The sequence below is a fragment of the Podarcis pityusensis genome, assembly GCF_964106645.2.
Source record: "Podarcis pityusensis genome assembly, chromosome: 12".
Lineage (NCBI taxonomy): Eukaryota > Metazoa > Chordata > Lepidosauria > Squamata > Lacertidae > Podarcis > Podarcis pityusensis.
In genome coordinates, this window is record NC_138037.1 from 47,895,406 (window position 1) to 47,919,889 (window position 24,484).

The window sequence follows — 24,484 nt, forward strand, 5'->3', positions numbered from 1 at the left end:
GTGCTCTAATGAGCAGATGATCACGTGGCAGCTCACTTCTTGCAAGCTACAGAAACACAATGGGTTTTATGTCTTTCTTCCTCATATATTTTGATGGGCTGGAACCTTCTATTGTACTCCCACCTGCACTGAACTTGCATCAGGTGCCAGGGTTTGTGGTTCCCCATCCCGACTCATAATGAGCTTCCTTAAGTCAATAATAATGGTTGGAATTTTCCCGCCCTTTCAAACAGAATTAACACAAACTAAAGAGCATTTCTTTAGAAGTGTTCACTGTAGTCCTTGGTTCAAAAGTAAACGTCTCCAAATAATAAAGGGCAATTGGTTCTAGGGAAGCTTCAGGGTTTGCAAAAATGGAGGGGTGCAACTGACAATCAACATACTGGGGGGGGGAGGTACTTAATATTTGTATAGTGCTATCTGTGTGCTTGGTGCTCTACAAAATACCGCAGGAGGAGTCCCTGCCCTAACAGTGTAACAGCTCAGTTATGTGCAAATTAACAAATAACCTCAGGTAAGGCCCTGGAAATCATTGTTTCAGTTTCAGGTGCTCAATTGTCCCCTTATTCTTATTACCACAAATATAAATTTGGCCCCTATCAATGACGCCCATGAGATTTTTTTCTCCCAGCAGATATTCAACATAAATTTAAGATGACCTTCCTCGTCGTTTGGCAAGCCAAGTCAGACATTTACTGACAAGCTCTAGCATAGAAATTATAGAACATAAATAAACATTACACAGATTCCATCTGTCTTAGGAAAGGGGAACACCAGCAAATCTACTGCAAAGCATTTGAGATGGCAACACTTTGAATCTGGCCAGAGTAAAATGCCAATGGCTACATATAGATCCTTAAAGTAAGCAGCTAATTGAAAAGGAGCATCATAAGACAGTGGCGTAGCATGTGTGAGCCAAAGGTGTTGTAAGGAAACATCCCAGAGGCTTTTATTTACTGGGGCTAATGCAGAATCAAATCCCATTTGAAGAAGGGAATAGGGTTTCGCAGTTCAGTGCAACAAGCTTTTTGAGGCAACAGACTTTGTCTACGGTGGCTATCCTCAGGTAAATACTTAGGCAGCCCTGCTACCATCTTAAAGATCTTAAGCCAAAGCTTTAAGACTGCTAACCAAGCTCTCAAAAGGGCACTGCCCTGCTTCTAATAATATAACTAGGTATATGTAAAGAAACACAAGAAAAAATAGCTTGGTTGCATTTTCAATTTGGTGACATTCCCTTCTTAGCTCCTTTACGCAGCTGCTATATGAGCACTGACAATGAATAGCTTCAGGAATATACTGACCCCCTTTGGTGTAAAAGAAACAATGTAGTAGAATGACTGACTGAAGCTTCCTAAGAAGCAAGGGTGTTATGTGTAGCCCAAGAATACCACCCCCAAATAGTGGAAATTTTAATCTATTCTATAATTTAGTGGTTTAACACCCAACTACACTGCGAAAACTTCTTTTAAAATACTAAAATCTTTTATTGTCTAGCTGATCTTTGGACAATGGAGCTTGCAATAAGATGAAAACTTAAGACAATAGCTGCCTTATCCCGGGTCTGGAGTGGAAAGAATAACAGCAGCATTGGTATAAAGTAGAATACAAGCTTTCCTATTGCTTGGTTTTGGTCATTTAAGACATTTTCAAGTTCATTTAAGAACAGATTAAGAAGCCTTGCTTAACTCCCTTTGACATGAGGATATCCTGGGTGAGCTGTCCGTGATTGCAACATCTAATCTGTAAAAGACTTACTATGCAAACCTTCATGAGATAGAAAAGTCTTTTATCATCAGCAGGAATGTTGTCCAGGTTCTGCCATAGCTTAACCCGAGACGGAACTCGGAAGCTGCCTTTTGATCCATAAAGACAGTAAAAAGGACCCCTGCATATTTTTCAGCGTGAGAAAACCCAACATAATTATATTGAATTGAGCTGTTCTTTCTAAATGCCTCTTGAGAGTCAGCGAGTAGATTCTTGAACTAAAAAAAAAATGAGTTCATCGTACCTAGTATATGGTGTCCCGTAATAGATAACAAGATAATGGATGTAAAGTTTCCTGGATCATTGACTTGGCCATTTCTGAAGATGGGTACTATTGTTGCATTCTCCTAACTAGAAGAAATCATCCCAGAGCTTTGTTTGTAGCAAAAAGGGCAGCCAATAATGGTGATTTAGTTTAATAAGCTTAACAGGGCTACAATATATCCCTAGAGCCTTCCCAGTCGTAAGCTGATTTGCTTATAGAAATAACTTCTCTTTATAGTAACAAGGTTCCACTTTGGTATGCCTGCAAGTACAGCATCAGATGCAAGTCCATCTGGGGCCATAAAGATGGGTCTAAAATGTCCCTCCCAGACCTGTGCCAAAATATCATGGTTTGGAGCTTGAGATCAAGAGCACAGAGCTTCTGAAACCAGCTGCCAAAAGTTTCTTGAAACATTCTTGAGATAAGCATTTAGAAGCAGTGACTCCGAGTAAAGTTAGCTGTGACAGTTTTGAGCAAAACAGCAATGCCTTATATTCTTCTTTGAGCTGAAAACAACTAGGGGGAGGATAACTTCATCTGGATGCCCTGTAGCAAATCTTAGTGCCCTTTTCAAAATGCCTCGAACCATTGGGCACCATCAGAATGATTTAAACCAAAACCCCTACAGGAAGGGTTTAAATCTAGTAATTCTAACTAGCTCCTGTATTAGCTCCTCATTTTCCACAATAACAACAGGATAGTAATTGCTTAGGAAGTAATATAATATAAATGATGTTAAAAGATATTACGAGGTCTTAAACGAGGTCTTCTGGCCTGGCATCAGATTTGATGGAGGCCTTTGGCAAGGTATCTTCCACCCAGCAATGTGGATGTGTGTGGCCCTGCTTTTTCAATAACCTTTAAAGCCCCGTTGCTGAAGCCTAAGGCTGGACTGCTGCAGGTTTCTCTTTTCCTCCAAATTGCTCTCGGTCTTGCCCCCCCAACAAAGTGCCCATTTGCAGTGCAGTGCTGGGCCCCAGAGAACCACTGGCAGAAGCATTTGGGGAGAAATAGAGGTGGCTGCTGTAGTTACTGGGCTTGACTCTTCTCAAGGACAGCTGACTGTCCTTATCTCCCCCCAGCAGGCTTACCTGGCAATAGGTAGCAAGGACATTGCAATGAATGGGACATTACAGCAGTTTCGTTAACAGAGGTAAAGGTAAAGGGACCCCTGACCAGTAGGTCCAGTTGTGACTGATTCTGGGGTTGCGGCACTCATCTCGCTTTATTGGCTGAGGGAACAGAGGAGGACCCCCAAATTGTAGTTCAAGGGATAGTGATGTTACAGTTTAAATGAAGAACAAAAGATTATTAATCTATTCCAGGATTCTGCTATCCAAAACATCTGGAGGGCACAAGGTTGGCAGTGGCTGCCCTTGATAGAGCAAGCTTTCATGAATTTGCCTACTCTTTCTTTTTTCCTTATTGAAGGAGAATTATCTGCCTTGAACCATCCATTCAGTCTCCTGCAGTGCTTTACTTTCTCCATATTCTTATCGACAGCTTCCCACCTTCATTTAGGCAAGATTTTTTCCAAACTCAGTGCTTAGGCCTGTAGGTGGCATTATACACCCAACCCATATTAGTTAGTAGATTTCTATTCTGTTCTTCAGGCTTGAAGCCTACCAGAGCTTGTTGTTGTTTAGTCGTTTAGTCGTGTCCGACTCTTCGTGACCCCATGGACCAGAGCACGCCAGGCACTCCTGTCTTCCACTGCCTCCCGCAGTTTGGTCAGGCTCATGTTTGTAGCTTCGAAAACACTGTCCAACCATCTCATCCTCTGTCATCCCCTTCTCCTTGTGCCCTCCATCTTTTCCAACATCAGGGTCTTTTCCAGGGAGTCTTCTCTTCTCATGAGGTGGCCAAAGTATTGGAGCCTCAGCTTCAGGATCTGTCCTTCCAGTGAGCACTCAGGGCTGATTTCTTTCAGAATGGATAGGCTTGATCTTCTTGCAGTCCATGGGACTCTCAAGAGTCTCCTCCAGCACCATAATTCAAAAGCATCAATTCTTCGGCGATCAGCCGCCTTGATGGTCCAGCTCTCACTTCCATACATCACTACTGGGAAAACCATGGCTTTAACTATACGGACTTTTGTTGGCAAGGTGATGTCTGCTTTTTAAGATGCTGTCTAGGTTTGCCATCGCCTTTCTCCCAAGAAGCAGGCGTCTTTTAATTTCGTGACTGCTGTCACCATCTGCAGTGATCATGGAGCCCAAAAAAGTAAAATCTCTCACTGCCTCCATTTCTTCCCCTTCTATTTGCCAGGAGGTGATGGGACCAGTGGCCATGATCTTTGTTTTTTTGAGAGCTAGGCTACTCTTTTGTTTCAGCTTAAAAGTTCCTCCATCTTTGCCGTTTGAGAAGGATAGCAAGAATAAGTGGCAAGTCTATGGAGAGTCACCCACAGCCACTTGCTGTTAATTGATAGATTAGATTACAGGATGCTTTTAAAGGGGTTTGCGATAGGTTTACTAAGTCTGCTAGTAAATCTTTGATTTCATTTATACAAATAGGAGTTGCAATGTCCAGTAGATGAATATCATGGTGAAACCACGTTTAGAAGGGTTAAACATGTTGAGCTAGAGGAGCATAGTATTTAGAAGAATCTATTATTATTATTATTATTATTATTATTACCGTATTTTTTGCTCTAGAAGACGCACCAGACCATAAGACGCACCTAGTTTTTGGAGGAGGAAAACAAGAAAAAAAATATTCTGAATCTCAGAAGCCAGAACAGCAAGAGGGATCGCTGCACAGCGATCCCTCTTGCTTTTCTGGCTTCTGGGATAGCTGCGCAGCCTGCATTCGCTCCATAAGATGCACACACATTTCCCCTTACTTTTTAGGAGGGAAAAAGTGAGTCTTATAGAGCAAAAAATACGGTAATTTCATTTCTATACTACTTTATATTTTCAAGGAAAAAAATCTCAAGAGTGGTTTACAACACATTCAAACATCAAATAAAACAATCCAAAATAGAACACTACTGAGGAAAGTCAAATATAAAACATACATTCAGAGCAACATAATTAACAGGAAACTAAAAATTTATCTTAAGATTTCAAAATAAAACATTACGAAGGAGGTCAACTACAGGATGCACATTTAATGCAGCAAAATTTGTAAAATGCATGTTTCCAATACTTCAAAGACCGCCTCTCCCAAAATGAACCAACCCAAATTCTGTGATAATCATCTGAGGCCCTTCACTGTTTGCCTCCTCCGTGAGATGTCCAAAGGGCCATAACACAAGAATGGGCCTTTTCTGTGGTGGCTCCCGCTGCACTAGTTGGACTCTTTGTGCTGGCTCCTGCTCCCATGGCTGTTTAGTTGAATCTGGCCCAATAGCTCTTGAAAACCACCCCCAGCTTCACTAGAATCTCCCACTTCAATGGCAAAGGGAGAACTGCATGGAAATTGGTGTGGGATATGACTAATGTTTCCCCTGACCTTCTTGAGTAAAATGCAGAGGTGTTTAGACATGATCCATGTGGAGAATGGCGAAGTGTGAAAGTACTATGATTTCTACAGATAACATTTTCATCCATCTTCTCCAAGAATGAAGTTGCAGGGGGAGGTGAGAGAGAACCTTTTCAATATTCTGAGAAGGCTGAAGGCTGAAATTTCATTTGAGACCCCAGTGCTTTCTCTTCTCAGTTAGGTTTTGACAATGTTGATGTGGCCTAGACTTAAGGCAATCTCCCCACTTGCTGGCAAAAAAAATAAGGAACTAGCGTAAGGTTTGTGATTGTCTAACAACTCCAGCCCTATCAATGTAAAACTAGGGATTACCTTGCTGACTTCTGGTTTTTAATGCTAAACACTTTTTGGGCAGAATGTGGCCCCAGCCTGGTGTAACGCTCTCTCACAAGAGACCAGGGCCCTGCGAGATTTGCCATCCTTCCACAGGGCCTGCAAGACGGAGCTGTTCCACCAGGCCCTTGGTCAGGGTTCAGTCTGACGCATTTTCTCTTTGCAGAAGAACAAGCGCAAAGGAGGTTTCCCAGCCCACTCACAGGTCCTTATAATATCAGTGGAAACAGTTGGTCCTGGCGAATATTAACCACTTGCAATTTTAACTTGAGGATTGTCATTTGTCCAGTTTTAACTTTAATTTATTTGAATTAATTTTGGGATGCATTTTTAATTGATTGATTGCTTGTTTTTATGCGTATTTGTATTATTTATATTATGTTATCCGCTCTGAGCCCGGCTCTGGCCAGGGAGGGCAGGGTACAAATAAAATTTTATTTTTATTACTGTATTATTATTATTATTATTATTATTACTGATCATTATGAAATAATAATCACTTTTTCTGTGATTGTCTTTTCCAGCTGAGAACATCCCTTGGTAAGGGCAGGGCATTTATCCGTTACTCCTTAGTGCACCAAAGGCTTGCAGACACTTTGCAGCAGTGTTTTATGAATACCAAAGTAACAAGGTAAATGTTGCTGTTGTTTTGTTCCTAACTGTCTCTACTAGTAGCTTTGCATTCTGCTAAGAAAACCCAGAAGGTGAAAAGAGGAAATGGGAATTGCAACGGTGGGAATGGGAAGTGGTGAACCATTAACAGGAACCACCAAGTGTGTGGTTTTAATTGGCCGGTGGCCAGGGACTTTTGAGAAAATCATTTGGTTATCCGTTTTATTGTAGCAGTGATTACAGATGTGAGAATGACTTATTCCTCTCAATGCCTGCTTTAGAAAAGGACATAAAGTCTTTTTAAAATGCTACAAACTTTGGAGGCTGTGGCGATCACACAGGGTCCCCGGACGTTTAACGGTCTATTGATCCCTGTGCCACCACTGTGCTCGCTTCCTCGCTGCCATCAACCCGTTACTCTCGGGTACACACTGAGTCCAGACAGTTGTTAAAAGTGAACCAAATAAACAAGTTTATTTTATAAACATTAACAAGTTTATGGTTTCTCAGATAATATTCCTGTCAGTATCTTAACTTTAGTTTCTTTACCGGCCTATACCTTCCTAATACCTTCTGATTATCTCAACTGTCTGACTGACTCCTCTTATCAAATTCTCTCACTCTCTCACATCAGACTAGCCAACCCACAGACTTATCCTCTCTGTCTCTTCTAACTCTGGACTGTCTTCTCAACCACCCTAACTCTTAACGCTAACTCCTCCCCTTGGGTTCCCATTGGTTAGTCATTTTACAATTAGTTAACCCTTTCCTTATGAACCCAGTATGATGTCACACACCTAGTAGGGCAAATGCCACAGAGGCCAACACCTATTATGTCAGGTGCACGATGAAGTCATCGTGAACTAGATGAAATTGTCTCTAACATAACACAAGCCCTTCTGGATCTGACCCCCTATCTAGTCCAGGGTTCTGTGTCCCCCAGTGGCCTCTGATGCTAGAGGGAGTGTACAGCCGTCATGATAAATAGGCATTGATAGCTTAGACCTTCATGAATTTGTCTACCTCCCCACCCTTTAGAGCTATTTAAGCTGCTGGCCATCATCACAACTTGCAAAAGTAAACAAACCTCATGACGCAATCCATTTTAGAACTGTCTCCTGCTTTAACAAAAATCTGAGCTTCACTCAACTGATTAATTTATTTAATTTGCATATAGAACAATGCTGTTTAGTCATTTAGTCGTGTCCGACTCTTCATGACCCCATGGACTACAGCACGCCAGGCACTCCTGTCTTCCACTGCCTCCCGCAGTTTGGTCAAACTCATGCTGGTAGCTTTGAGAACACTGTCCAACCATTTCGTCCTCTGTCGTCCCCTTCTCCTTGTGCCCTCCATCTTTCCCAACATCAGGGTCTTTTCCAGGGAGTCTTCTCTTCTCATGAGGTGGCCAAAGTATTGGAGCCTCAGCTTCACGATCTGTCCTTCCAGGGAGAACTGAGGGCTAAAAGGGGTTTTCCTTTTTTGGTGATGTATTGCAGCAAATGGGCACCATCTTATAAGTGACCTTAAGACCAGTTAAGAATTCGTTTGTTTGTTTTTTAACGTGCTTCCCAGTTTAAATTGATGACTCTAACTAGCCAGTTAATTGACTGAGAGTTGTTAGTTGTTTTCATATCGCACAGACTGGAGCATCTTTTTTGGTGTGAGCGTGTCGTTGGGAGGTATTTCTTAATGGGTGGGGGGAGTAAAATGTGCATCTAGTTTTAAAGGGCTGATCTTGGACACATTCACTGTTACTTTGCAATGGTGAAATGTCCTTCAAAACATCTGTTGCGGTTACATTTTTATAGCCCCTAGTAACTAAAGATGTCAATACTGAAAAGAATATTGATATCTCTCAAATATTGTTGCGGGATGCAAGGGGAAAAGACTGTCTTTGCGTTCCCTAAATGTCACCCAGGGGAATGAAGTAAACAGAATGTGTGAAATATGTGGGGCGTGCAAGCAAGTGTGTTGCATACAATCTAAATGTCTTCCATTAAGCCTGTGATGGGTCCTGGCTTGGTTGATCTCCTGCCAGCTTCCAGTGTGCAGGAGGGTGACTCGCTGGTGGGAGCCAATAGAAAGCCCCAAAACACAACATTCCAAGGATGGGGTGGGGTTGAGCCAGGCCAGGATCTGTTGGTCCTGAGGCAGTCTCACTGCTGTTGTGCGATCCAGGACCGATCTTACTGCCCCTGCCCCTTCTGCCATGAGTGCAGGGGTTACGGATGCAGCCGTGGCCCCTCTGCTCCACAGAGTGGAGGGAGAAGTTAGGATTTCACCTGAAATCTCCTCCATCCTTTTCACTGGGACTTCATTTCAACTCGTTTTGTAGAATTGTATGCTGTGGACTCATGCAAGGATTCCCTGTGGAGCAGCTCTTTCATTTGTGGTAGAACGGCTGCGATGAAAATGGAACCACGCAGCATTTTGGGGAAATACATAATCAACAATGCAGTAGTCCTGATATTCTCTTGCAACTTGTTGACGATTATCGATATGAGCTTTTTGCTTACCTACTGCAATCCTTGTTTCTTTAGTGACTGGTACTATGCAAGAAGTCCCTTCCTGAATTCAAAAATGAGCTCTGATATTGTCGGTCACCTCTACGAACTCACAGAGGTTCAGTTTGATCTGGTGTCTAGAGGCTATGACTTAGACTCGGCATGGCCCACGTTTGCCAGGTAATACAAACCAGCTGCTAAGGTGGAAACATTTCTATAATTTGTATGCTTTTGTCAGGGGACTGCCATCGGAACAGGGAAGGGAGGCAGGGAGCCGTTGGGATACAGGGAACCTCCGAAAATCTTGCAAAGCAGTTCCTCTCCCTGCGGTGGGGAAAGCCACCCCTCCAGTGGGGAAGAGGGGAAGGGACCAGAGGATGCTGCTGGGAGCCCCAGCGCCGCACCTTGTCAGTCTAAGAGTGGGGAAAGCCACACCTCCAGGGTAAAGGAGGAGAAAGGGCTAGAGGATGCTGCGGGGAGCCTCAGCACCACTCCTGGCCAAGCCGGCCAGGAGGGAAAAACGCATCTTCCGTCGCCCACCTTGCGCAGAGGGGTGAAACACAAAGAAGTAAGGAAACGGCTGGGGGTGACTAAGCTATTATGTTGGGGGAGGACTCAGAAGGTACCACTCCCAGATTCTGCTAGCGATTGAGGCAGACATGAACTTGTGGTTCTGCACTGTAAATAGTTTTGCACCAAAATCAAACCTGTAAAAGACAGAGTCCTGCCTGGTTACTCACGAGCCACCACCATTGCCATCTGACAGCTTTAATAAAACATTTGGGGACTTTAGAATATATTAAAACTTCAGTATTTGAATTGTGGGTCAGATGAAACTTCACTTTGGTTATTATACTGATCACCCTGCCGCTCCATCAATGTTCTATGAAGTCCTTCTAACGTGTCATGTCAGATGAGACCACTAGAAGGACAGCAGAAAATAGATTTGCTTCTAGACCTAATGACTAAATTAGCAACGACACTGTTTTTAATCATGGTTATGAATTTATACAACTTAGTGTGTCGCATCCAGCTCTTGCAGCAAGATAGCATCTTCTGCTCATGTCATCTGACTTGCGACAATTGAATAAAAGGTGCATTAATTCTCAGGGGCTTCCTGGGCAGTGAATAAGTTCCTCTTAATGGAAATAAAGGTCGCAACACATTTCCCCCATCATTTCCCCCCTTTTATTAATAGATAGCGAATCTGTTCAAGCTTCATTATGCTGATGTTAATTTATTTTATCCAGTGGAAGAGATAACATGTCCCTCTTCGTTGCCATTTGCAGTGTATGGTCATAGTTCATAAGCATTGTTAATAGCTCTGTGTACATGGGGTATAATTGATGTACTATCAATTGTATTGTCCTGCAAGTTGGAACAGCATCATCACCATCATTGTTATTAACATTTAAGAAGTACAAAAACAAGAATAAAATAATCTAAAAAAGAAAAAAGAGCAGATCCAACTTAACCCCACTAAAAGAAAAACGGGAGATTAATATGCAAAAGCCTGGAAGACCAAGAATGTTTTTGCATGGTGCCCCAAGGCAGAGAATGATGACTCTAGGCATGCCACCCTGAGAAAGCATTCCATAAATGGGGAGACACCACTGGAAAAGCCCTGGCTGCTGAATTGTGCAGCAGTTTCAGTTTCCAAGATGTCTTCAAAGGCAGCCCCACATACAACACATTGCATCTTATTTATCTATATCAGGGATGGGAACCTCTGGTCTGCAGGTTGAATGTGACTCTCGAGGACACTCAGTTCAGCCCCTGGAGCTATCTCCAGGCCACAGTAATCACTGGCCCTGCTCTCTTCCCTCCTCAAGTGCTTTTGCCTGCCTGGGCTGTGTCCTTGAACTGCAGTAATGCTTTTTGCTTTCCTGGATGGCAGAGCGTGTGTGCAGAAACTGCTGACTTTCACTTGGCCAGAATGTAGCCGTTGCCCTGCCTACCTTTTCCTACATTTCCACCCACCATTGGCACGAGGCCTCCAAATAGTCGATCACAAAGGAATCTGCACCTTTGGGATGAACCCTTATCAATATCTACCCTCAGTTTCTATGCCCCTATACACCAAGGACTTCAATTTAAAACCTCACCACAAAAATAGAATAAATTATCATGTAAACTCTGATTTCCCCAGCAGTTTGGAACCAGCAGCACAAATGCAAATTATTACCCTGCTTCTGAAGAGCATTCAGGCTCAGCTTTTGTAGAATTTGAGGGTCAGTTCCTCTCTGTTCCATTATTGTATGTACAAATTTGATGCTTTGATGGTGTAGTCCAGGAAGTTCTCTTGTTTTGTTGGAACAGAGGGGAAGAAGGTCCATGGGCAGAAAGCAGCACCTCACATTGTAACGGGGGGGTAATAATGCCAAGCCAGAGCAAACGGAGGGATGTGCTTTTAGTAGATAATTTCAGAGAGGAAGCTGTTCAAAATATGTGCATGGTGGCGGCGGTGGTTTCTTACTTTCTAAAATAATTAAAACCCTCTTCCATTTGCAGGAGAACATTGCCTTCATTTGGCTCCTCGGCTTACCAGTGGAGGCCTCCAAGCCGCACTTCAAGCATGAGTAGTTTGGTGAGCAGCTATTTGCAGGTAATTATATTGACAAATGACTACATGTGCAACTGTGGTGATCACACAGGGTCCCCGGATGTTTGACAGTCTATTGATCCCTGTGTCACCACTGTGATTGCCTCTTCGCTGCCACCAACCCATTTCTCTTGGGTACACACGGAGTCCAGACAGTTGTTAACATTAACAAATAAGTTTATTTTTATAGGCATGAACAAGTTTATGGTTTCAGTTAATTTTTCTTGTCAGTTACTTAAATTTTAGTTCCTTTAATGTCCTATACATCCCTAACAACTTCAAACTGATTATCCCAACTAACTATCTGACTCCACCTAACAATTCCTCTCACTCCCACACAACACAACACAACACAACTCGACTAACCCACAGACTTATCCTCCCTCTTCCTTCTCCAACTCCCCAACTCTCAACTAACTTCCACACAACACCGATTCTAACTCTAACTCCTCCTATCAGTTTCTCTCTCCCCAATCACATCACACTCATTTAACCCTTTCCTTATGACCCACCTAGGAGGCAAACGCCACAGCAACATTTCCTTATAAGAGCAGCAATAGTGCTACTGTTAGTCTTCCTTATGTGTAATGACCCCTTACCATTAGACTGAACATACGAAGGGGAAATTACGGTAGAATCCACTTGATGTTATTTTTCTAATTGGTCACCTGAGAGGAACTCACTCTGTGTTCCTCATTTAGCTGCATGCCATTGTAGGTTGATGCAAATAATAGCCCTACTGTTCTGGTTTAATTGTATATTGTGATGATTTCCCAGCCAGAGGCTTCTTCATACTAATCTGAGGTGGATTCCAAATGCTGAATATACAATATATACCAAAGAGGCATCTCTTCCTCTAACTAAAACCATTTTTCTTCTGATTTTCTTAGACCCAAGAGATTCCCTCCAGCCCCAATGGGAATAGCTTTTTAACTGCTGAGCCTCTTGAGGGCCTTGATGAGCTACACGTGGAGCTGGACCAGGCAGAACTGCGGCAGAAAGAACTGCAGGATCGGATCCAGCATCTAGAAAAGGAAAACCAGGAGCTCAAGGCGGCCATCAGCTTTGAGAAGCAGCAAGCGCAAACAGAAAGAGAGAAGAGCAGGAATATCAGCGAGGAGAACTCCAGGCTAACGAAAATGCTGGGGGAGGTGGAGAAACAGCGTGAGATCTCCCACTGCACTCAGGACACCATTCAGGACCTCCAGAAGTGCCTGCAGACATTAGAACTGAATGCAGTTGAGAAGCAAAAAGAATACTGTGCAAGGCTGGGGGAACTGGAGTCTGGGAAAAAGGATTCTGACTCAAAGCTTCTTCTCTTGAACAAAGAACTGGAAGCTGCAAGGGCTTTGGTGTCCGCGAAGGATGTCCGTATCAGTGAGCTTCTGGCCAAATTGCAGTCAGGAGAGCAGAAGAATGAAAAGCTTGTCGCCAAAGCCAATGCTCTAATGAATGAAAAGGCACAACAAGCCACCAGTCAGTTTGAGTCTGCACTGAAGATTGAGGATTTGCTGAAGAAGCTTAATGAAGCAGAAGAGGCAAAGGCCAGTGCTGAGGAGTTAAATAATAAACACCTTTCTCTGCTTAAGATCGCAGAAGAGCAACTCCAGTTAAAGGAGGAGGCACAGAAAGAGTTTGAATCAAAACTGACGAACCTCACTGTCAACTGCAAGGAAGAATCTGAAAAACTTTGTGGTGATCTGGAAACTATGGCAACTAAAATGGCAGACCTTCAGAAGGCATTAACAGCAAAGGGCCATGAGGTGGCTGATCTTCAAATCCAGTTGAAAGGCTTGTTGGATTCTATAAAATCCTTGGAAAAAAGCCTTGAAGAGGAAAAGAAAGAGAAGACAAAACTTGAGGGTTTGGTCACGCTTACAAAAACAACATTGGAAGAAGAAGTAAAAAACACGATGGAGCAACTTGGGCTTAGGGAAATCCAGCTTTCAAAACTAAGTCAAACAGTGAAGAGCTTAGAAGAGCAAAAGAGAGAACTTATTTCTGAAAGAGAGCATCTCAGAAAGACAATAGAAAGAATGGAGGAACAGGCCACAGAGCAAAGCTCCTCACTGAGAATGATCTCTGAAGGAAATGAGAAGCTCAAGTCTCAGAATGCAAAGCTGCAGCAAACCAATCAGAAGCTAGAAGCGAAGCAAAGAGAGTTGGATGCTTCTCAATCTTCTCTGGAGGCTGAGGTTGCCAGACTGAGAGCCTCCGAGAAACAGCTCCAAAGCCAGATTGAAGATTCTGTGGTGTCCGTGGATGAAAAGGAGAAGAAACTCCGGGGACAGAACAAGCTGCTGGATGAAAACCTGCAGAATGCCACAAGGCAAAACCAAGTTCTGGGAGAAAAGCTGGATGCCCTTCAGGCTGATTACCAAGAACTGAAAAAAAGTGAAGAAGCTGCCAAAGAGTCCTTAACTGCGCTGCAAACAGAGCTCCAGAGCACCAAAGAGCATAGCCTGCAGGTGGAAAAGAGCCTGTCCTCCTCAAAGGAATATGAAGGATCTCTGAAGTTGCAGCTCAAAGAGAAAGAGGAAGCATTACAAGACTTGGAGAGCCGGTGCAAGGAGCTACAAGGACAGTCGGAGAGGTGCAGGAAAAAGATGGAAGCCCTGGAGGCAGAAAAGGCAAAAGGAGAAAAAACTTGCCTCCATCAGACAAAGGTGATTGAGTCCCTTGTTTCTGAGAAGGCTTCTGTGGAGAATGCCCAGTTGGAACAGGCATCTTGTCAGGAGAGAGAAGCCAAAGAACTGGCTTCAAGACTGGCCGTTTCGGAGGAACAGTTGCGCCTCAACCAGGCAGAGGTGTTGAGACTTCGGGAGGAAATGGTGGACCTTCAAGCCAAGCTTCGTCAGGCAGCAGCAGAGCAGCAGAAGCTGCAGGAAGAGTTGGATGTTGGGAGGGTTGTTCTGAGCGAGCAAAAGACCCTGGCCCAGCAACTGAAAGAGCAAGGCGAAGTCCTTAACAGAAAGCACGTGAAGGAAATGCTTCAGTGTCGCCAACGAGAGGAAGTGCTGCAAAAGAAGAGGGACCAGGAAGCCGAGCAGAAGGTGGAGCTGGAGGAGAACCTGCTGAGCCTCACAGAGGAGCTGTCCAAGGCCAAGCAGTATTTGGAAGAGGTTAATGCAGAAAACGTGGAGATCAAAGACCTCCTCCACAGGACCAACACGGACATGGCTGAGCTTGGCATTCAGATCTGCAGTCTGACATCTGAAAAGGCAGAAGCAGAGGAGAAACTGTCCCAGCTCATGGAGGAACTCAGAACTGCCAAGGATAAAGCCACCAGAGAACGTGAGGAGCTTCAGCTTGATCTCTCAAGACTCACTCAGGAGAAACAGGAATTGGAAAGCAAACTGGAAGAGTCTAGGGTTTGCAACGCAGCTCTCCCTAGCTTGCAAACTCAGCTGGAGATGGCAGAGAAGCATCACCAGAAGCTGCAAGAGACCAGCAAAGAGGAGCTGTCTGCAGTCAAGTTTCAACTGAGCACAGAAATCATAAACCACCAAACAAAACTTAAGGTAAATTAACGTAAACAAGTCCTCGTTGCTAAAATAAGACCCTGCACACACTTTCCTGAGAATGCATCCTGTTGATTTCATAAGCACTTCTGATTAGACCTGTGTAATGGTTGTATTGGGATGCAGGTGGCGCTGTAGGTTAAACCACAGAGCCTAGGACTTGCCAATCAGAAGGTCGGCGGTTCAAATCCCCACGACAGGGTGAGCTCCCGTTGCTCGGTCCCTGCTCCTGCCCACCTAGCAGTTCGAAAGCATGTCAAAGTGCAAGTAGATAAATAGGTACCGCTCCAGTGGGAAGGTAAACAGTGTTTCTGTGCGCTGCTCTGGTTCTCCAGAAGCGGCTTAGTCATGCTGGCCACATGACCCGGAAGCTGTACGCTGGCTCCCTCGGCCAATAAAGCAAGATGAGCGCCGCAACCCCAGAGTCGGCCATGACTGGACCTAATGGTCAGGGGTCCCTTTACCTTTAATGGTTGTATTATAGTGTCATGGTTATGAGAATCCTCCTCAAATGAAGAATTAAAAGCAATGAAAACTTGCAATCCAAATTTGTCGCCGTCGCCGCCCAGGCTCTGTGGAATGGCAGAGCTGCTACTGCATCTGTAGCCTGGCCACTCACAGCAGTTCAATTTGGGGTGGTAGGCAGATTGGGCCCAATCCCTGTGCCAGACCCAAGCTGGCACAGCGACTGGGCCTGAGGTATGTAGAATAGTGGGGAGGGGAAATGCTTCTCTCACCAGGTATCCCTGCGTATTGGCCCCACCACCTCCACCCCTGGTGTCTGCACATTTAGCATGAAGGCCTGGAAAGGACTTCACAGCATGTTTTGGCTGAATCTGTCTAAACATCTCCCCCATTATCAACCCTTGTCTTCTTAGCATTCCTGATCGCGACCTGGGTGTCAAAGCATATTCAGTGGAGCATCCTTAGAAGCTCAGTTTGACACCCCCTCTAAAACACACACGCACACATTCTTTTGAATACTTAAAAAGGGTGATAGTTAACCTCAAATATTACAGCATGTGGTTTTAAGAAGGGGAGGAACCGTGTAACTCTTTGTTTTGACAAACGGATAACTTCTCTTTAAAAATAATAATAATCAACGCTGATGTGTGTTTTATGGGTCCTGCCAGGCTCTCAGTGAAGACTGCGAAAAATTAAAGCGGGAAGTTGAAGAGCAAAGCCAGCAAGCACATGTTGCAAAGGAAGCACTCAAAGAACTGCAGGTTGGTCCATGATCTGATTGAAATAAGAAACTCATTGAAGCAACTCTCTCTCTCTCTCTCTCTCTCTCTCTCTCTCTCTCTCTCTGAGGCTGACAGTGTGCTTCAATGGTGAATATGCACTGACACTTAACAGACAGGAACCTGAATACAGCAAAAGTGGGTGGGGTGAAACTACGGCCAAGATACAGAGATGCAAGCCAGCATGTTCTGTGCTTGCATACATATTTTTTAAAAACAAATAATATGCCCTTGAACCCTGTTTTCAAGCTGCATAGAACTTGGCATATCATCTCCTTATGCATATAGATCACCTGTAACATCATCGGGCTCCGATCTGGTGGAACACTCTGCCACAAGAGACTAGGGTCCTGCGGGACTTGACATCTTTCCGCAGGGCCTGCAAGACAGAGCTGTTCCGCCAAGCCTTTGGCCAGGGCACAGCCTGACTCCCTCCTTTGGCAATCCTCACAGAACTCTACCCAATGGTTGCCATCAATTTGATTTGAAGTAAATTTTTTTTTAATGAAATGATTTTAAAATGTTGTCTTATTTTATTTTTGTTAGCCGCCCTGAGCCCAGCTTCGGCTGGGGAGGGCAGGATATAAATAAAATTTTATTATTATTATTATATTATTATTATTATTATTTATTTATCACCCTGCCATCACCCCAGGGTCCAGCTGATTTCCTTTTGCCCTCTGGCTGAAACAGGAGCCCAAACACTGGAAAATCAGAGACTGCAGCATGAATATAGCCATCTGGATTTTAGCTTTCCAAACTCAACCCATTGAGTTTTAGTTTGTGTTTTAATTGTGTTTTGACTCTTTTTGTACACTTGATTGCAGCTAAAAGGGCAAAAAGCAACGTTTTTACAAGTGTTTTTTAAGAATTGTTATAGTTTTTATCGTTTTATGTTGTGTTGAATGTATTTTTAAAATTGCTTTATCAGTTCATAAAACTATAACAATTCTTTTAAAAAAAACTTGTAAAAACATGTTGCTCTGTCATGGGGTGTCCATTAGTTTGCTTTCTACCAATAGCTCTTGGATTACACAGCATCTCTACTTCCACTGTTGGTGATTTACTGAGATGTGGTTACTTAGATATAGCTTCTGCTGGCCATTTGGGGAAAATACAGGAAAATTGTTACTTAGAAAATCTCTAAGGCTTTGGTGATAACAAAAGGTTAACACTTTGAATATACCCTGCAACCACATCCGTGCAGATCTCAGTCAGCAAATTTATTAAAGATTTTGAATGGAATCTGAAAAGCCTTCTATACATCTCTTTGTTATTTACCTTTTTAAAAATCATCTTCCTAGGCTGTGAAAAGAGATCTGTGCACGGAATTGGACCTGGCCATGGATCAGGTGACAGAGTACAAAGCAGCCCAGCAAAAAAGGGATGAGGAGGTGACACAGCTTAAAGAAGACCTAAAAAGGTAGAAACTTTGTTTATCCTGTTGTTTTTTATATAAAAAGTTTTAAATCTTGCAAAGAGAGCTGATGTAGCGTAGTGACCAATTAGAGGCTAAGCTACAAATCAGAAAGTTCTCCGTTAAATCTTTTTGCCCTGAATTCGCTCAGTGGCCTTAGGCAAGCTGCTATTGCTTAACCTCAACCTCACCATCATAGGTACAGGAGGATATTACCGTATTTTTCTGTGTATAACACGCCCCCCTGTATAACACGATCCCTATTTTGGGGGGCTAAAATTTTAGAAAGTGGGGGGAGACGGCCAAGAGCTGTTCAGCTTTTTTGGGGGGAGGATTGCCCCCAAAGTTGTTGAGTTTTTTGGGGGGAATGCCCAAAGCTTTTCAGGTATTTGCGGGGGGGGTGTGTGCCAAAAAACACTCACCCGGCTGATAAACGCTACCAAACATGCAGAAGAAGCAACAGAGCGTCTGCCGGCGAGCTGAAAGCAGCCGGCATTCGCACGCCCAACTGCCACAGCGCTAGCCAATCCACAGCAGCAATCTCAGCAGACTCCATTCTCCCACCCAATCACAGCTGACAAGCTATGACTCATGCCTGCTACCATTCGCCAGCACCAGAAAAATCACTATCCGTGTAAAAGACTACCCACCCCCAATTTTTATCCTTCTTTTACAGTTAAAAAAACCTTGTCATTTTTTTATATATAGATTTTTATTAGGTTTTTTTTTTAACATATCGTTCTCAACAGTAATTAAACATACTTTTACATCTTATTCAAATTTTTGACTTCCATCAATCCTGTCTGAAAACTTTCCAATCTAATCTCTCAGTATGCATTTCTTACCTTCCCTATTACATTTCAAACTCATAACCAATGTCTCTATCTTTTTCTACTTTGTAACACTTCATGTATTTCTCCTTACAAAACTTCTTGTAGTCCTACTAGCGTAATTTGTTGAATACAGTTGCTCTTCAAATAATTCATATACTTCTTCCAGTCTTCTGTAAATCTCTGGTCCCTCAGGTTTCGAATCCTTCCTGTCATTTTGTCTAATTCTGCGTAGTCCATTAATTTCGTCTGCCATTCTTCTTTCGTCGGAATTTCTTCTTGTTTCCATTTCTGGGCTAACAATACTCTTGCCGCAGTTGTTGCATATAAAAACAATTTAACATCTTGCCTGTTAATGTCCTGACCTATAATACCAAGTAAAAATACTTCTGGTTTTTTAAAAAATGTATATTTCAACATCTTTTTCATCTCATTATATATCATTTCCCAGAAGTTCTTTACTTTTTTACATTCCCACCACATATGATAAAATATTCCTTCTTTTTCTTTACATTTCCAACATTTATTATTTGTCTTATACATTTTAGCTAATTTCACTGGTGTAATATACCATCTAAGGGACGCGGGTGGTGCTGTGGGTTAAACCACAGAGCCTAGGACTTGCCAATCAGAAGGTCGGCGGTTCAAATCCCCGCGACGGGGTGAGCTCCCGTTGCTCGGTCCCTGCTCCTGCCAACCTAGTAGTTCGAAAGCACGTCCAAGTGCAAGTAGATAAATAGGTACCGCTCCAGCGGGAAGGTAAACAGCATTCCCGTGCGCTGCTCTGGTTCGCTCGAAGCAGCTTAGTCATGCTGGCCACATGACCCGGAAGCTGTACGCCGGCTCCCTTGGCCAATAAAGCGAGAGGAGCACCGCAACCCCAGAGTTGGCCACTTCTGGACCTAACGGTCAGGGGTCCCTTTACCGTTAATATACCATCTATACATTGTCTAATACACAGAAAAGTACGGAAATACCGGTTTATCTTTCAGCATGGGTGGGCAACCTCCGACCCATGGGCTTAATTAGGTCCACCAGACATTTCCATTTGGCCCACCAGGCCATTTTGGTCAAGCCACGCTCACCTGCCCTACACCTGATGTCATAGCACTTTGAGGCCCACCTAGCAGCTGATTGTCAGGACTCTGCAGGGCTCTCCACAAGCACCAACAAACAGCTGGCTGCTGGTGTTTGAGGAGACCCCAGAACAGCAACAGCTGGGATTTGCAGCATAAAGAATAAGACTCCAGATCTAAAAAGTCTAATATATGGAAATTAATCCCCCCCCCCCCCCAGATGAAAAACAAGCTCTCTCCTCCACGGCTAGCATTAATTTTTTTTTGAAAACCTGCCATAGTTCTAATGATTCATTATATGCTCTTGAGAATGAAGGGAAACTAGAAACAATGTTGTGATATAGCTGTGCTGTGTGGGAAAGACATTAATCATAGTACTAATTGAGGTATGACTGAGGTCAGGAATGGTTAAAGATTATAGATATATATATATTTAAGGGCTCAAATGGAAGTCAACAAAGCAAATGAGCAAATTCAAGACTACTGCGAGAAACTCAGCAAGATGAGAGCAGACCAAGAAAGCAACGAAAGGAAATTACTGGCTGAACTCGATGACCTAACAAGAACAAAGCAGTTCCTTGAAGAACGGTTAATTGAACTTCTCAGGTTGGTAGCTTTATGTTAAATATTTCTAACCTGGATGGAATAATTTTGTCTTTTGATCCCTGGCACGTTCTGCAGCAGAACTAAAGAAAAAATTATAGTGTAAGCCTAAACAAGCAAAATCAGAAGTAACTCCTACTGAGCTCAGTTGGGTTTACTCCTTAGCAAATGGTGTTCAGGATATTAGGATAATCATGATTATGGTCTTTTGTGGAATGCTGGAAGTGACAGACTTTCCAAACCCTTAAAAGGTAAAGAGACCCCTGACCATTAGGTCCAGTCATGGCCGACTCTGGGGTTGCGGTGCTCATCTCGCTTTATTGGCCGAGGGAGCCGGCATACAGCTTCCAGGTCATGTGGCCAGCATTACTCAGCTGCTTCTGGAGAACCAGAGGAGCTCACAGAAATGCCGTTTACCTTCCTGCCGGAGCGGTACCTATTTATCTACTTGCACTTTGCCGTGCTTTCGAACTGCTAGGTTGGCAGGAGCAGGGACCGAGCAACGGGAGCTCACCCCGTCGCGGGGATTTGAACCGCTGACCTTCTGATCGGCAAGTCCTAGGCTCTGTGGTTTAACCCACAGCACCACCCACGTCCCTATCCAAACCCTTACCCAAGTGTAATACTTCAACCACAGCTCCAAGGAAGTAAGATGTTATTTAGGAACGGTCTTTGCCTCCTTGGGCCTGCAGTGGTTCAAACTTTTGACCTTCTCCATAACTCACTATGAAGACCCACTTGCGGGATCACAGCAGTTCCTAGCAGGGCAGGAAACGCTGTTACTGAGTAATGCCTTGCAGCCCCAAGGCTGTTAAAGATATGGATATGATACCGTTCTACCTTTAGAAAAGCCACAGTTGTTACTTGAGCCCTAGGTACTCAGGAGACATGGTGGCAGCAGCGCTGGTAGGAAGTATTCTCTGATAGGAAGTATTATCAAGATACTGCAGGTTGCACCCTCATTGAGGGTTGGCACCACTGTGTGGTCGAAGGTAGCAGTTAAGGGATCCAAAAACCCTTCAGGCAATTTGCTTTCATGTTAGCAAAGAGAATATGTGTGTGTCCCCTTGGCTATTGCTGTTGCAGTATCTGATTTCCCCTTCCTTGGCTTGTCATAATTGAAACTTGAGTTCCAGTGGAGGGAGGGACTTCAAAAAAACATTGAAAGCAGCAATTTTGCCTTTAAACCACAAGGTGGCGCTCATGTCCCAACCTGTGGTCACCTGTTGATTGAAACCTCTTTCACATGTAGGATTTATTTGATTTAGTATTTTTTGACATATAATTTTAAAAACCAAAGCTCCATGTGGTTCCAGTGTGAGCGTGAAATATTGTGCAGCAGGGGCTTACCCCGCTCTTCTCAAATGCTAGTGGATTGTTTGCATGGAGCTCCTCATTCACATCAATGCCCTGTGGAGTTTTAGATCAGCCAGTGTCTCTGATCCAGTGATCTTCTGCAGGCGATGGAAGCTCCCACGCTTCCAATGCCCCCATTCACTCCAGTGGAAGGGGGGGGAAATACATGTGCTCATTTCTTCGTCATTTCGCCATTAATATCAAAGGTGGAACTAACTCAGAAAATCAACATAAATTGCCTACCTTCATGCAAGCTACTATTCAGTTTCCTGGCAAAATCCAGTGAAGATCAGCTCTCCAAAGCTGTGATTTGCATTTCAGGGCAAGTTTCCCTTAGCAACAATCGGTGCTCCCCTCGAAATGCGAACAGCAGCTTCAGAGAGGGGTTGTCGCAGGGAAGGATAGTTAAATGTCCCCCTCCACTCCCCATGGTCCTGAGGCTGCCCAAGCTTCTCTATGCCTGCACGAAAACAGTGCAAGTTAACTGCATTTGTGCAATCCTTAATATGTAAGGAAAAAGGGACGCAGGTGGAGCTGTGATCTAAACCACTGAGCCTCTTGGGCTTGCCGATCCAAAGGTTGGCAGTTCAAATCTGCGTGATGGAGTGAGCTCCCATTGCTTTATCCCAGCTCCTGCCAACCTAGCAGTTCAAAAGCATGTCAGTGCAAGTAGATGAATAGGTACCGCTGCAGTGGGAAAGTAAACGGCATTTCCATGCGCTCTGGTTTCCATCACGGTATTCCGTTGCACCAGAAGCAGTTTAGTCATGCTGGCCACAAGACCCGGAAAGCTGTCTGTGGACAAACGCCATCTCCCTCAGCCTGAAAGCGAGATGAGCACCACAACCCCATAGTCACCTTTGACTGGACTTAAACATCTAGGGGTCCTTTAACTTTACCTTTTTTTAATATGTAAGGAATCTTCTTAAGACTAAGGCTTCTATGAAGCTATTTTTTGTTGTTATTTAAGGGGGGGAAATGAGTAAAAAATTGCACTAATGGTAGCTCATCTATGTACAATGGTACCTCCGCTTGTGGACGGTATCTGTTCCGGAGCTCTGGTCAGATTCCAAGGTTTTCGCAATAGGAGGTGCCTGTTCTGTACATGCGCATGGTGCGGTAGAGCGCTTCTGCACATGTGCATGGGGCGAAACCCGGAAAAACACTTCTGGGTTTGCCACGTGCATTTTCTGAAGTATACGTAAGCAGAGGTGCGCGTAAGTAGAGGTACCACTGTATTGTGAAGTGATACCTACTGTTACATCTATACTAATTCAGCAGGAACAGTAGACCTCTGGCTCTTTGCTGCCTCTGCAAAAAATCTAGCAGTGACCATAGAAAAATAGCAGTCTGGGCCATGGAAAATGCAAGCTGGAGAACCAAGCCCTAGTGCATGAGCCGCAGATCTGATCCAGCCAAAGGGCTGGATCCAAAGCTCCCACAGACAACCCACAGACCATTTTGACAGGTGGTCGAGGCCCGTCCTCTGTCAATCACCCAGCATCACCACGACACCTGGTGACTCAGTTTCAAAGGAAAGGGTCAGGAGCACACTCTGAAGTGTACTCCTGATTTGTCCTTTGCATCAAAAAGTGACCCCTTTTTAAATTCGGCACTGCTGCAGCTTGAACTTTCCAGCCCCTGACATCATCCAGGAAAGATGGGGCTGGTTTGGAGGGGTCCAACTTCTGAGGACCATGGGCCCACCACTGCCCTAGTGTTTCATGAAAAAAAATATGTGGGTTTCCGATTCTATTGGTGGAGCATAGCTAAGGCCACCGGCTCCTAAATCTTTGCGCTGGCCAATTTGCTTGTATCACTAGCTCAACACAGCTCCAGCACGAATATGACCCCAGGGTTTGTGGTGAGGCCAATAGTGCACCCCATCTGAGAAACTTTACTCATTTATGTTCTCAGTTACTTTGCTGATGGCATTTAGAAGAACTGGCTACTTGCAAACTGAACCATCCTTGTTTCTGTTTCCTGTGCAACTGTGGTAGATTCTATGCAATGTAACGTTCTCTCGGCAGTGGCATCACACCTTGCTTCTTAATGATACATCTTCACCACGTATTTTGCAATTACTTCAGCACTTGTTAAGTCCTGTGGTTTGTGGGTCACACTTGACATTTTAAACCACAGAGAAATACACTCCCCCAAACAATATCTAGCACAGAAGGTCTAAATAGATTTGAGCAATGCATGTTTAATAAGTCTCCCTTTCATACATGTGTGTAGTTTTTGCTCATCTTTACAGGTTTACCCTCCCTGATTTATTCCCACTTTCCTGGAAATAAGTCCCATTGAAACTAGTGTGACTTGATTCCGAGTAAACATGCACGTGGTTGCACTTTAGTTGTTGTTGTCTGAAGGTCTGAAATGGTATAAAGGTCTGAAATGGTATAAAGGTGGGAGATTTCAACCTTTTTGACATTTGTAATCATTAAAAGGTAAAGGTACCCCTGCCCGTACGGGCCAGTCGTGTCCGACTCTGGGGTTGTGCGCCCATCTCACTTAAGAGGCCGGGGGCCAGCGCTGTCCGCAGACACTTCCGGGTCACGTGGCCAGCGTGACAAGCTGCATCTGGTGAGCCAGCGCAGCACACGGAAACGCCGTTTACCTTCCTGCTAGTAAGCGGTCCCTATTTATCTACTTGCACCCGGAGGTGCTTTCGAACTGCTAGGTTGGCAGGCGCTGGGACCGAACGACGGGAGCGCACCCCGCCGCGGGGATTCGAACCGCCAACCTGACGATCAGCAAGTCCTAGGCGCTGAGGTTTTACCCACAGCGCCACCCGCGTCCCTTTGTAATCATTACTTGATCATAATTATGAGTCTATTTCACATGTTATCGGTACGTGTTACT

The 24,484-nt window shown here is 44.1% G+C and overlaps 1 protein-coding gene across 4 annotated transcripts in view; it reads left to right on the forward strand.

Moving 5' to 3' along the window:
* Nucleotides 1-24,484, forward strand: part of FYCO1 (FYVE and coiled-coil domain autophagy adaptor 1) — a 58,508-nt gene that overhangs the window by 8,220 nt on the left and 25,804 nt on the right. For all 4 annotated transcript variants that reach the window (XR_013978366.1, XM_080975734.1, XM_080975736.1 and 1 more), the window contains 7 exons: nucleotides 6,376-6,482; nucleotides 9,007-9,150; nucleotides 11,482-11,575; nucleotides 12,463-15,093; nucleotides 16,227-16,319; nucleotides 17,642-17,760; nucleotides 20,099-20,266. Coding sequence is in view for 3 of the 4 variants with exons in the window: in XM_080975734.1 (XP_080831860.1) it covers nucleotides 6,376-6,482; nucleotides 9,007-9,150; nucleotides 11,482-11,575; nucleotides 12,463-15,093; nucleotides 16,227-16,319; nucleotides 17,642-17,760; nucleotides 20,099-20,266 (3,356 nt within the window). In the remaining variant the exon portion in view is untranslated. The remainder of the gene's footprint in view (nucleotides 1-6,375; nucleotides 6,483-9,006; nucleotides 9,151-11,481; nucleotides 11,576-12,462; nucleotides 15,094-16,226; nucleotides 16,320-17,641; nucleotides 17,761-20,098; nucleotides 20,267-24,484) is intronic.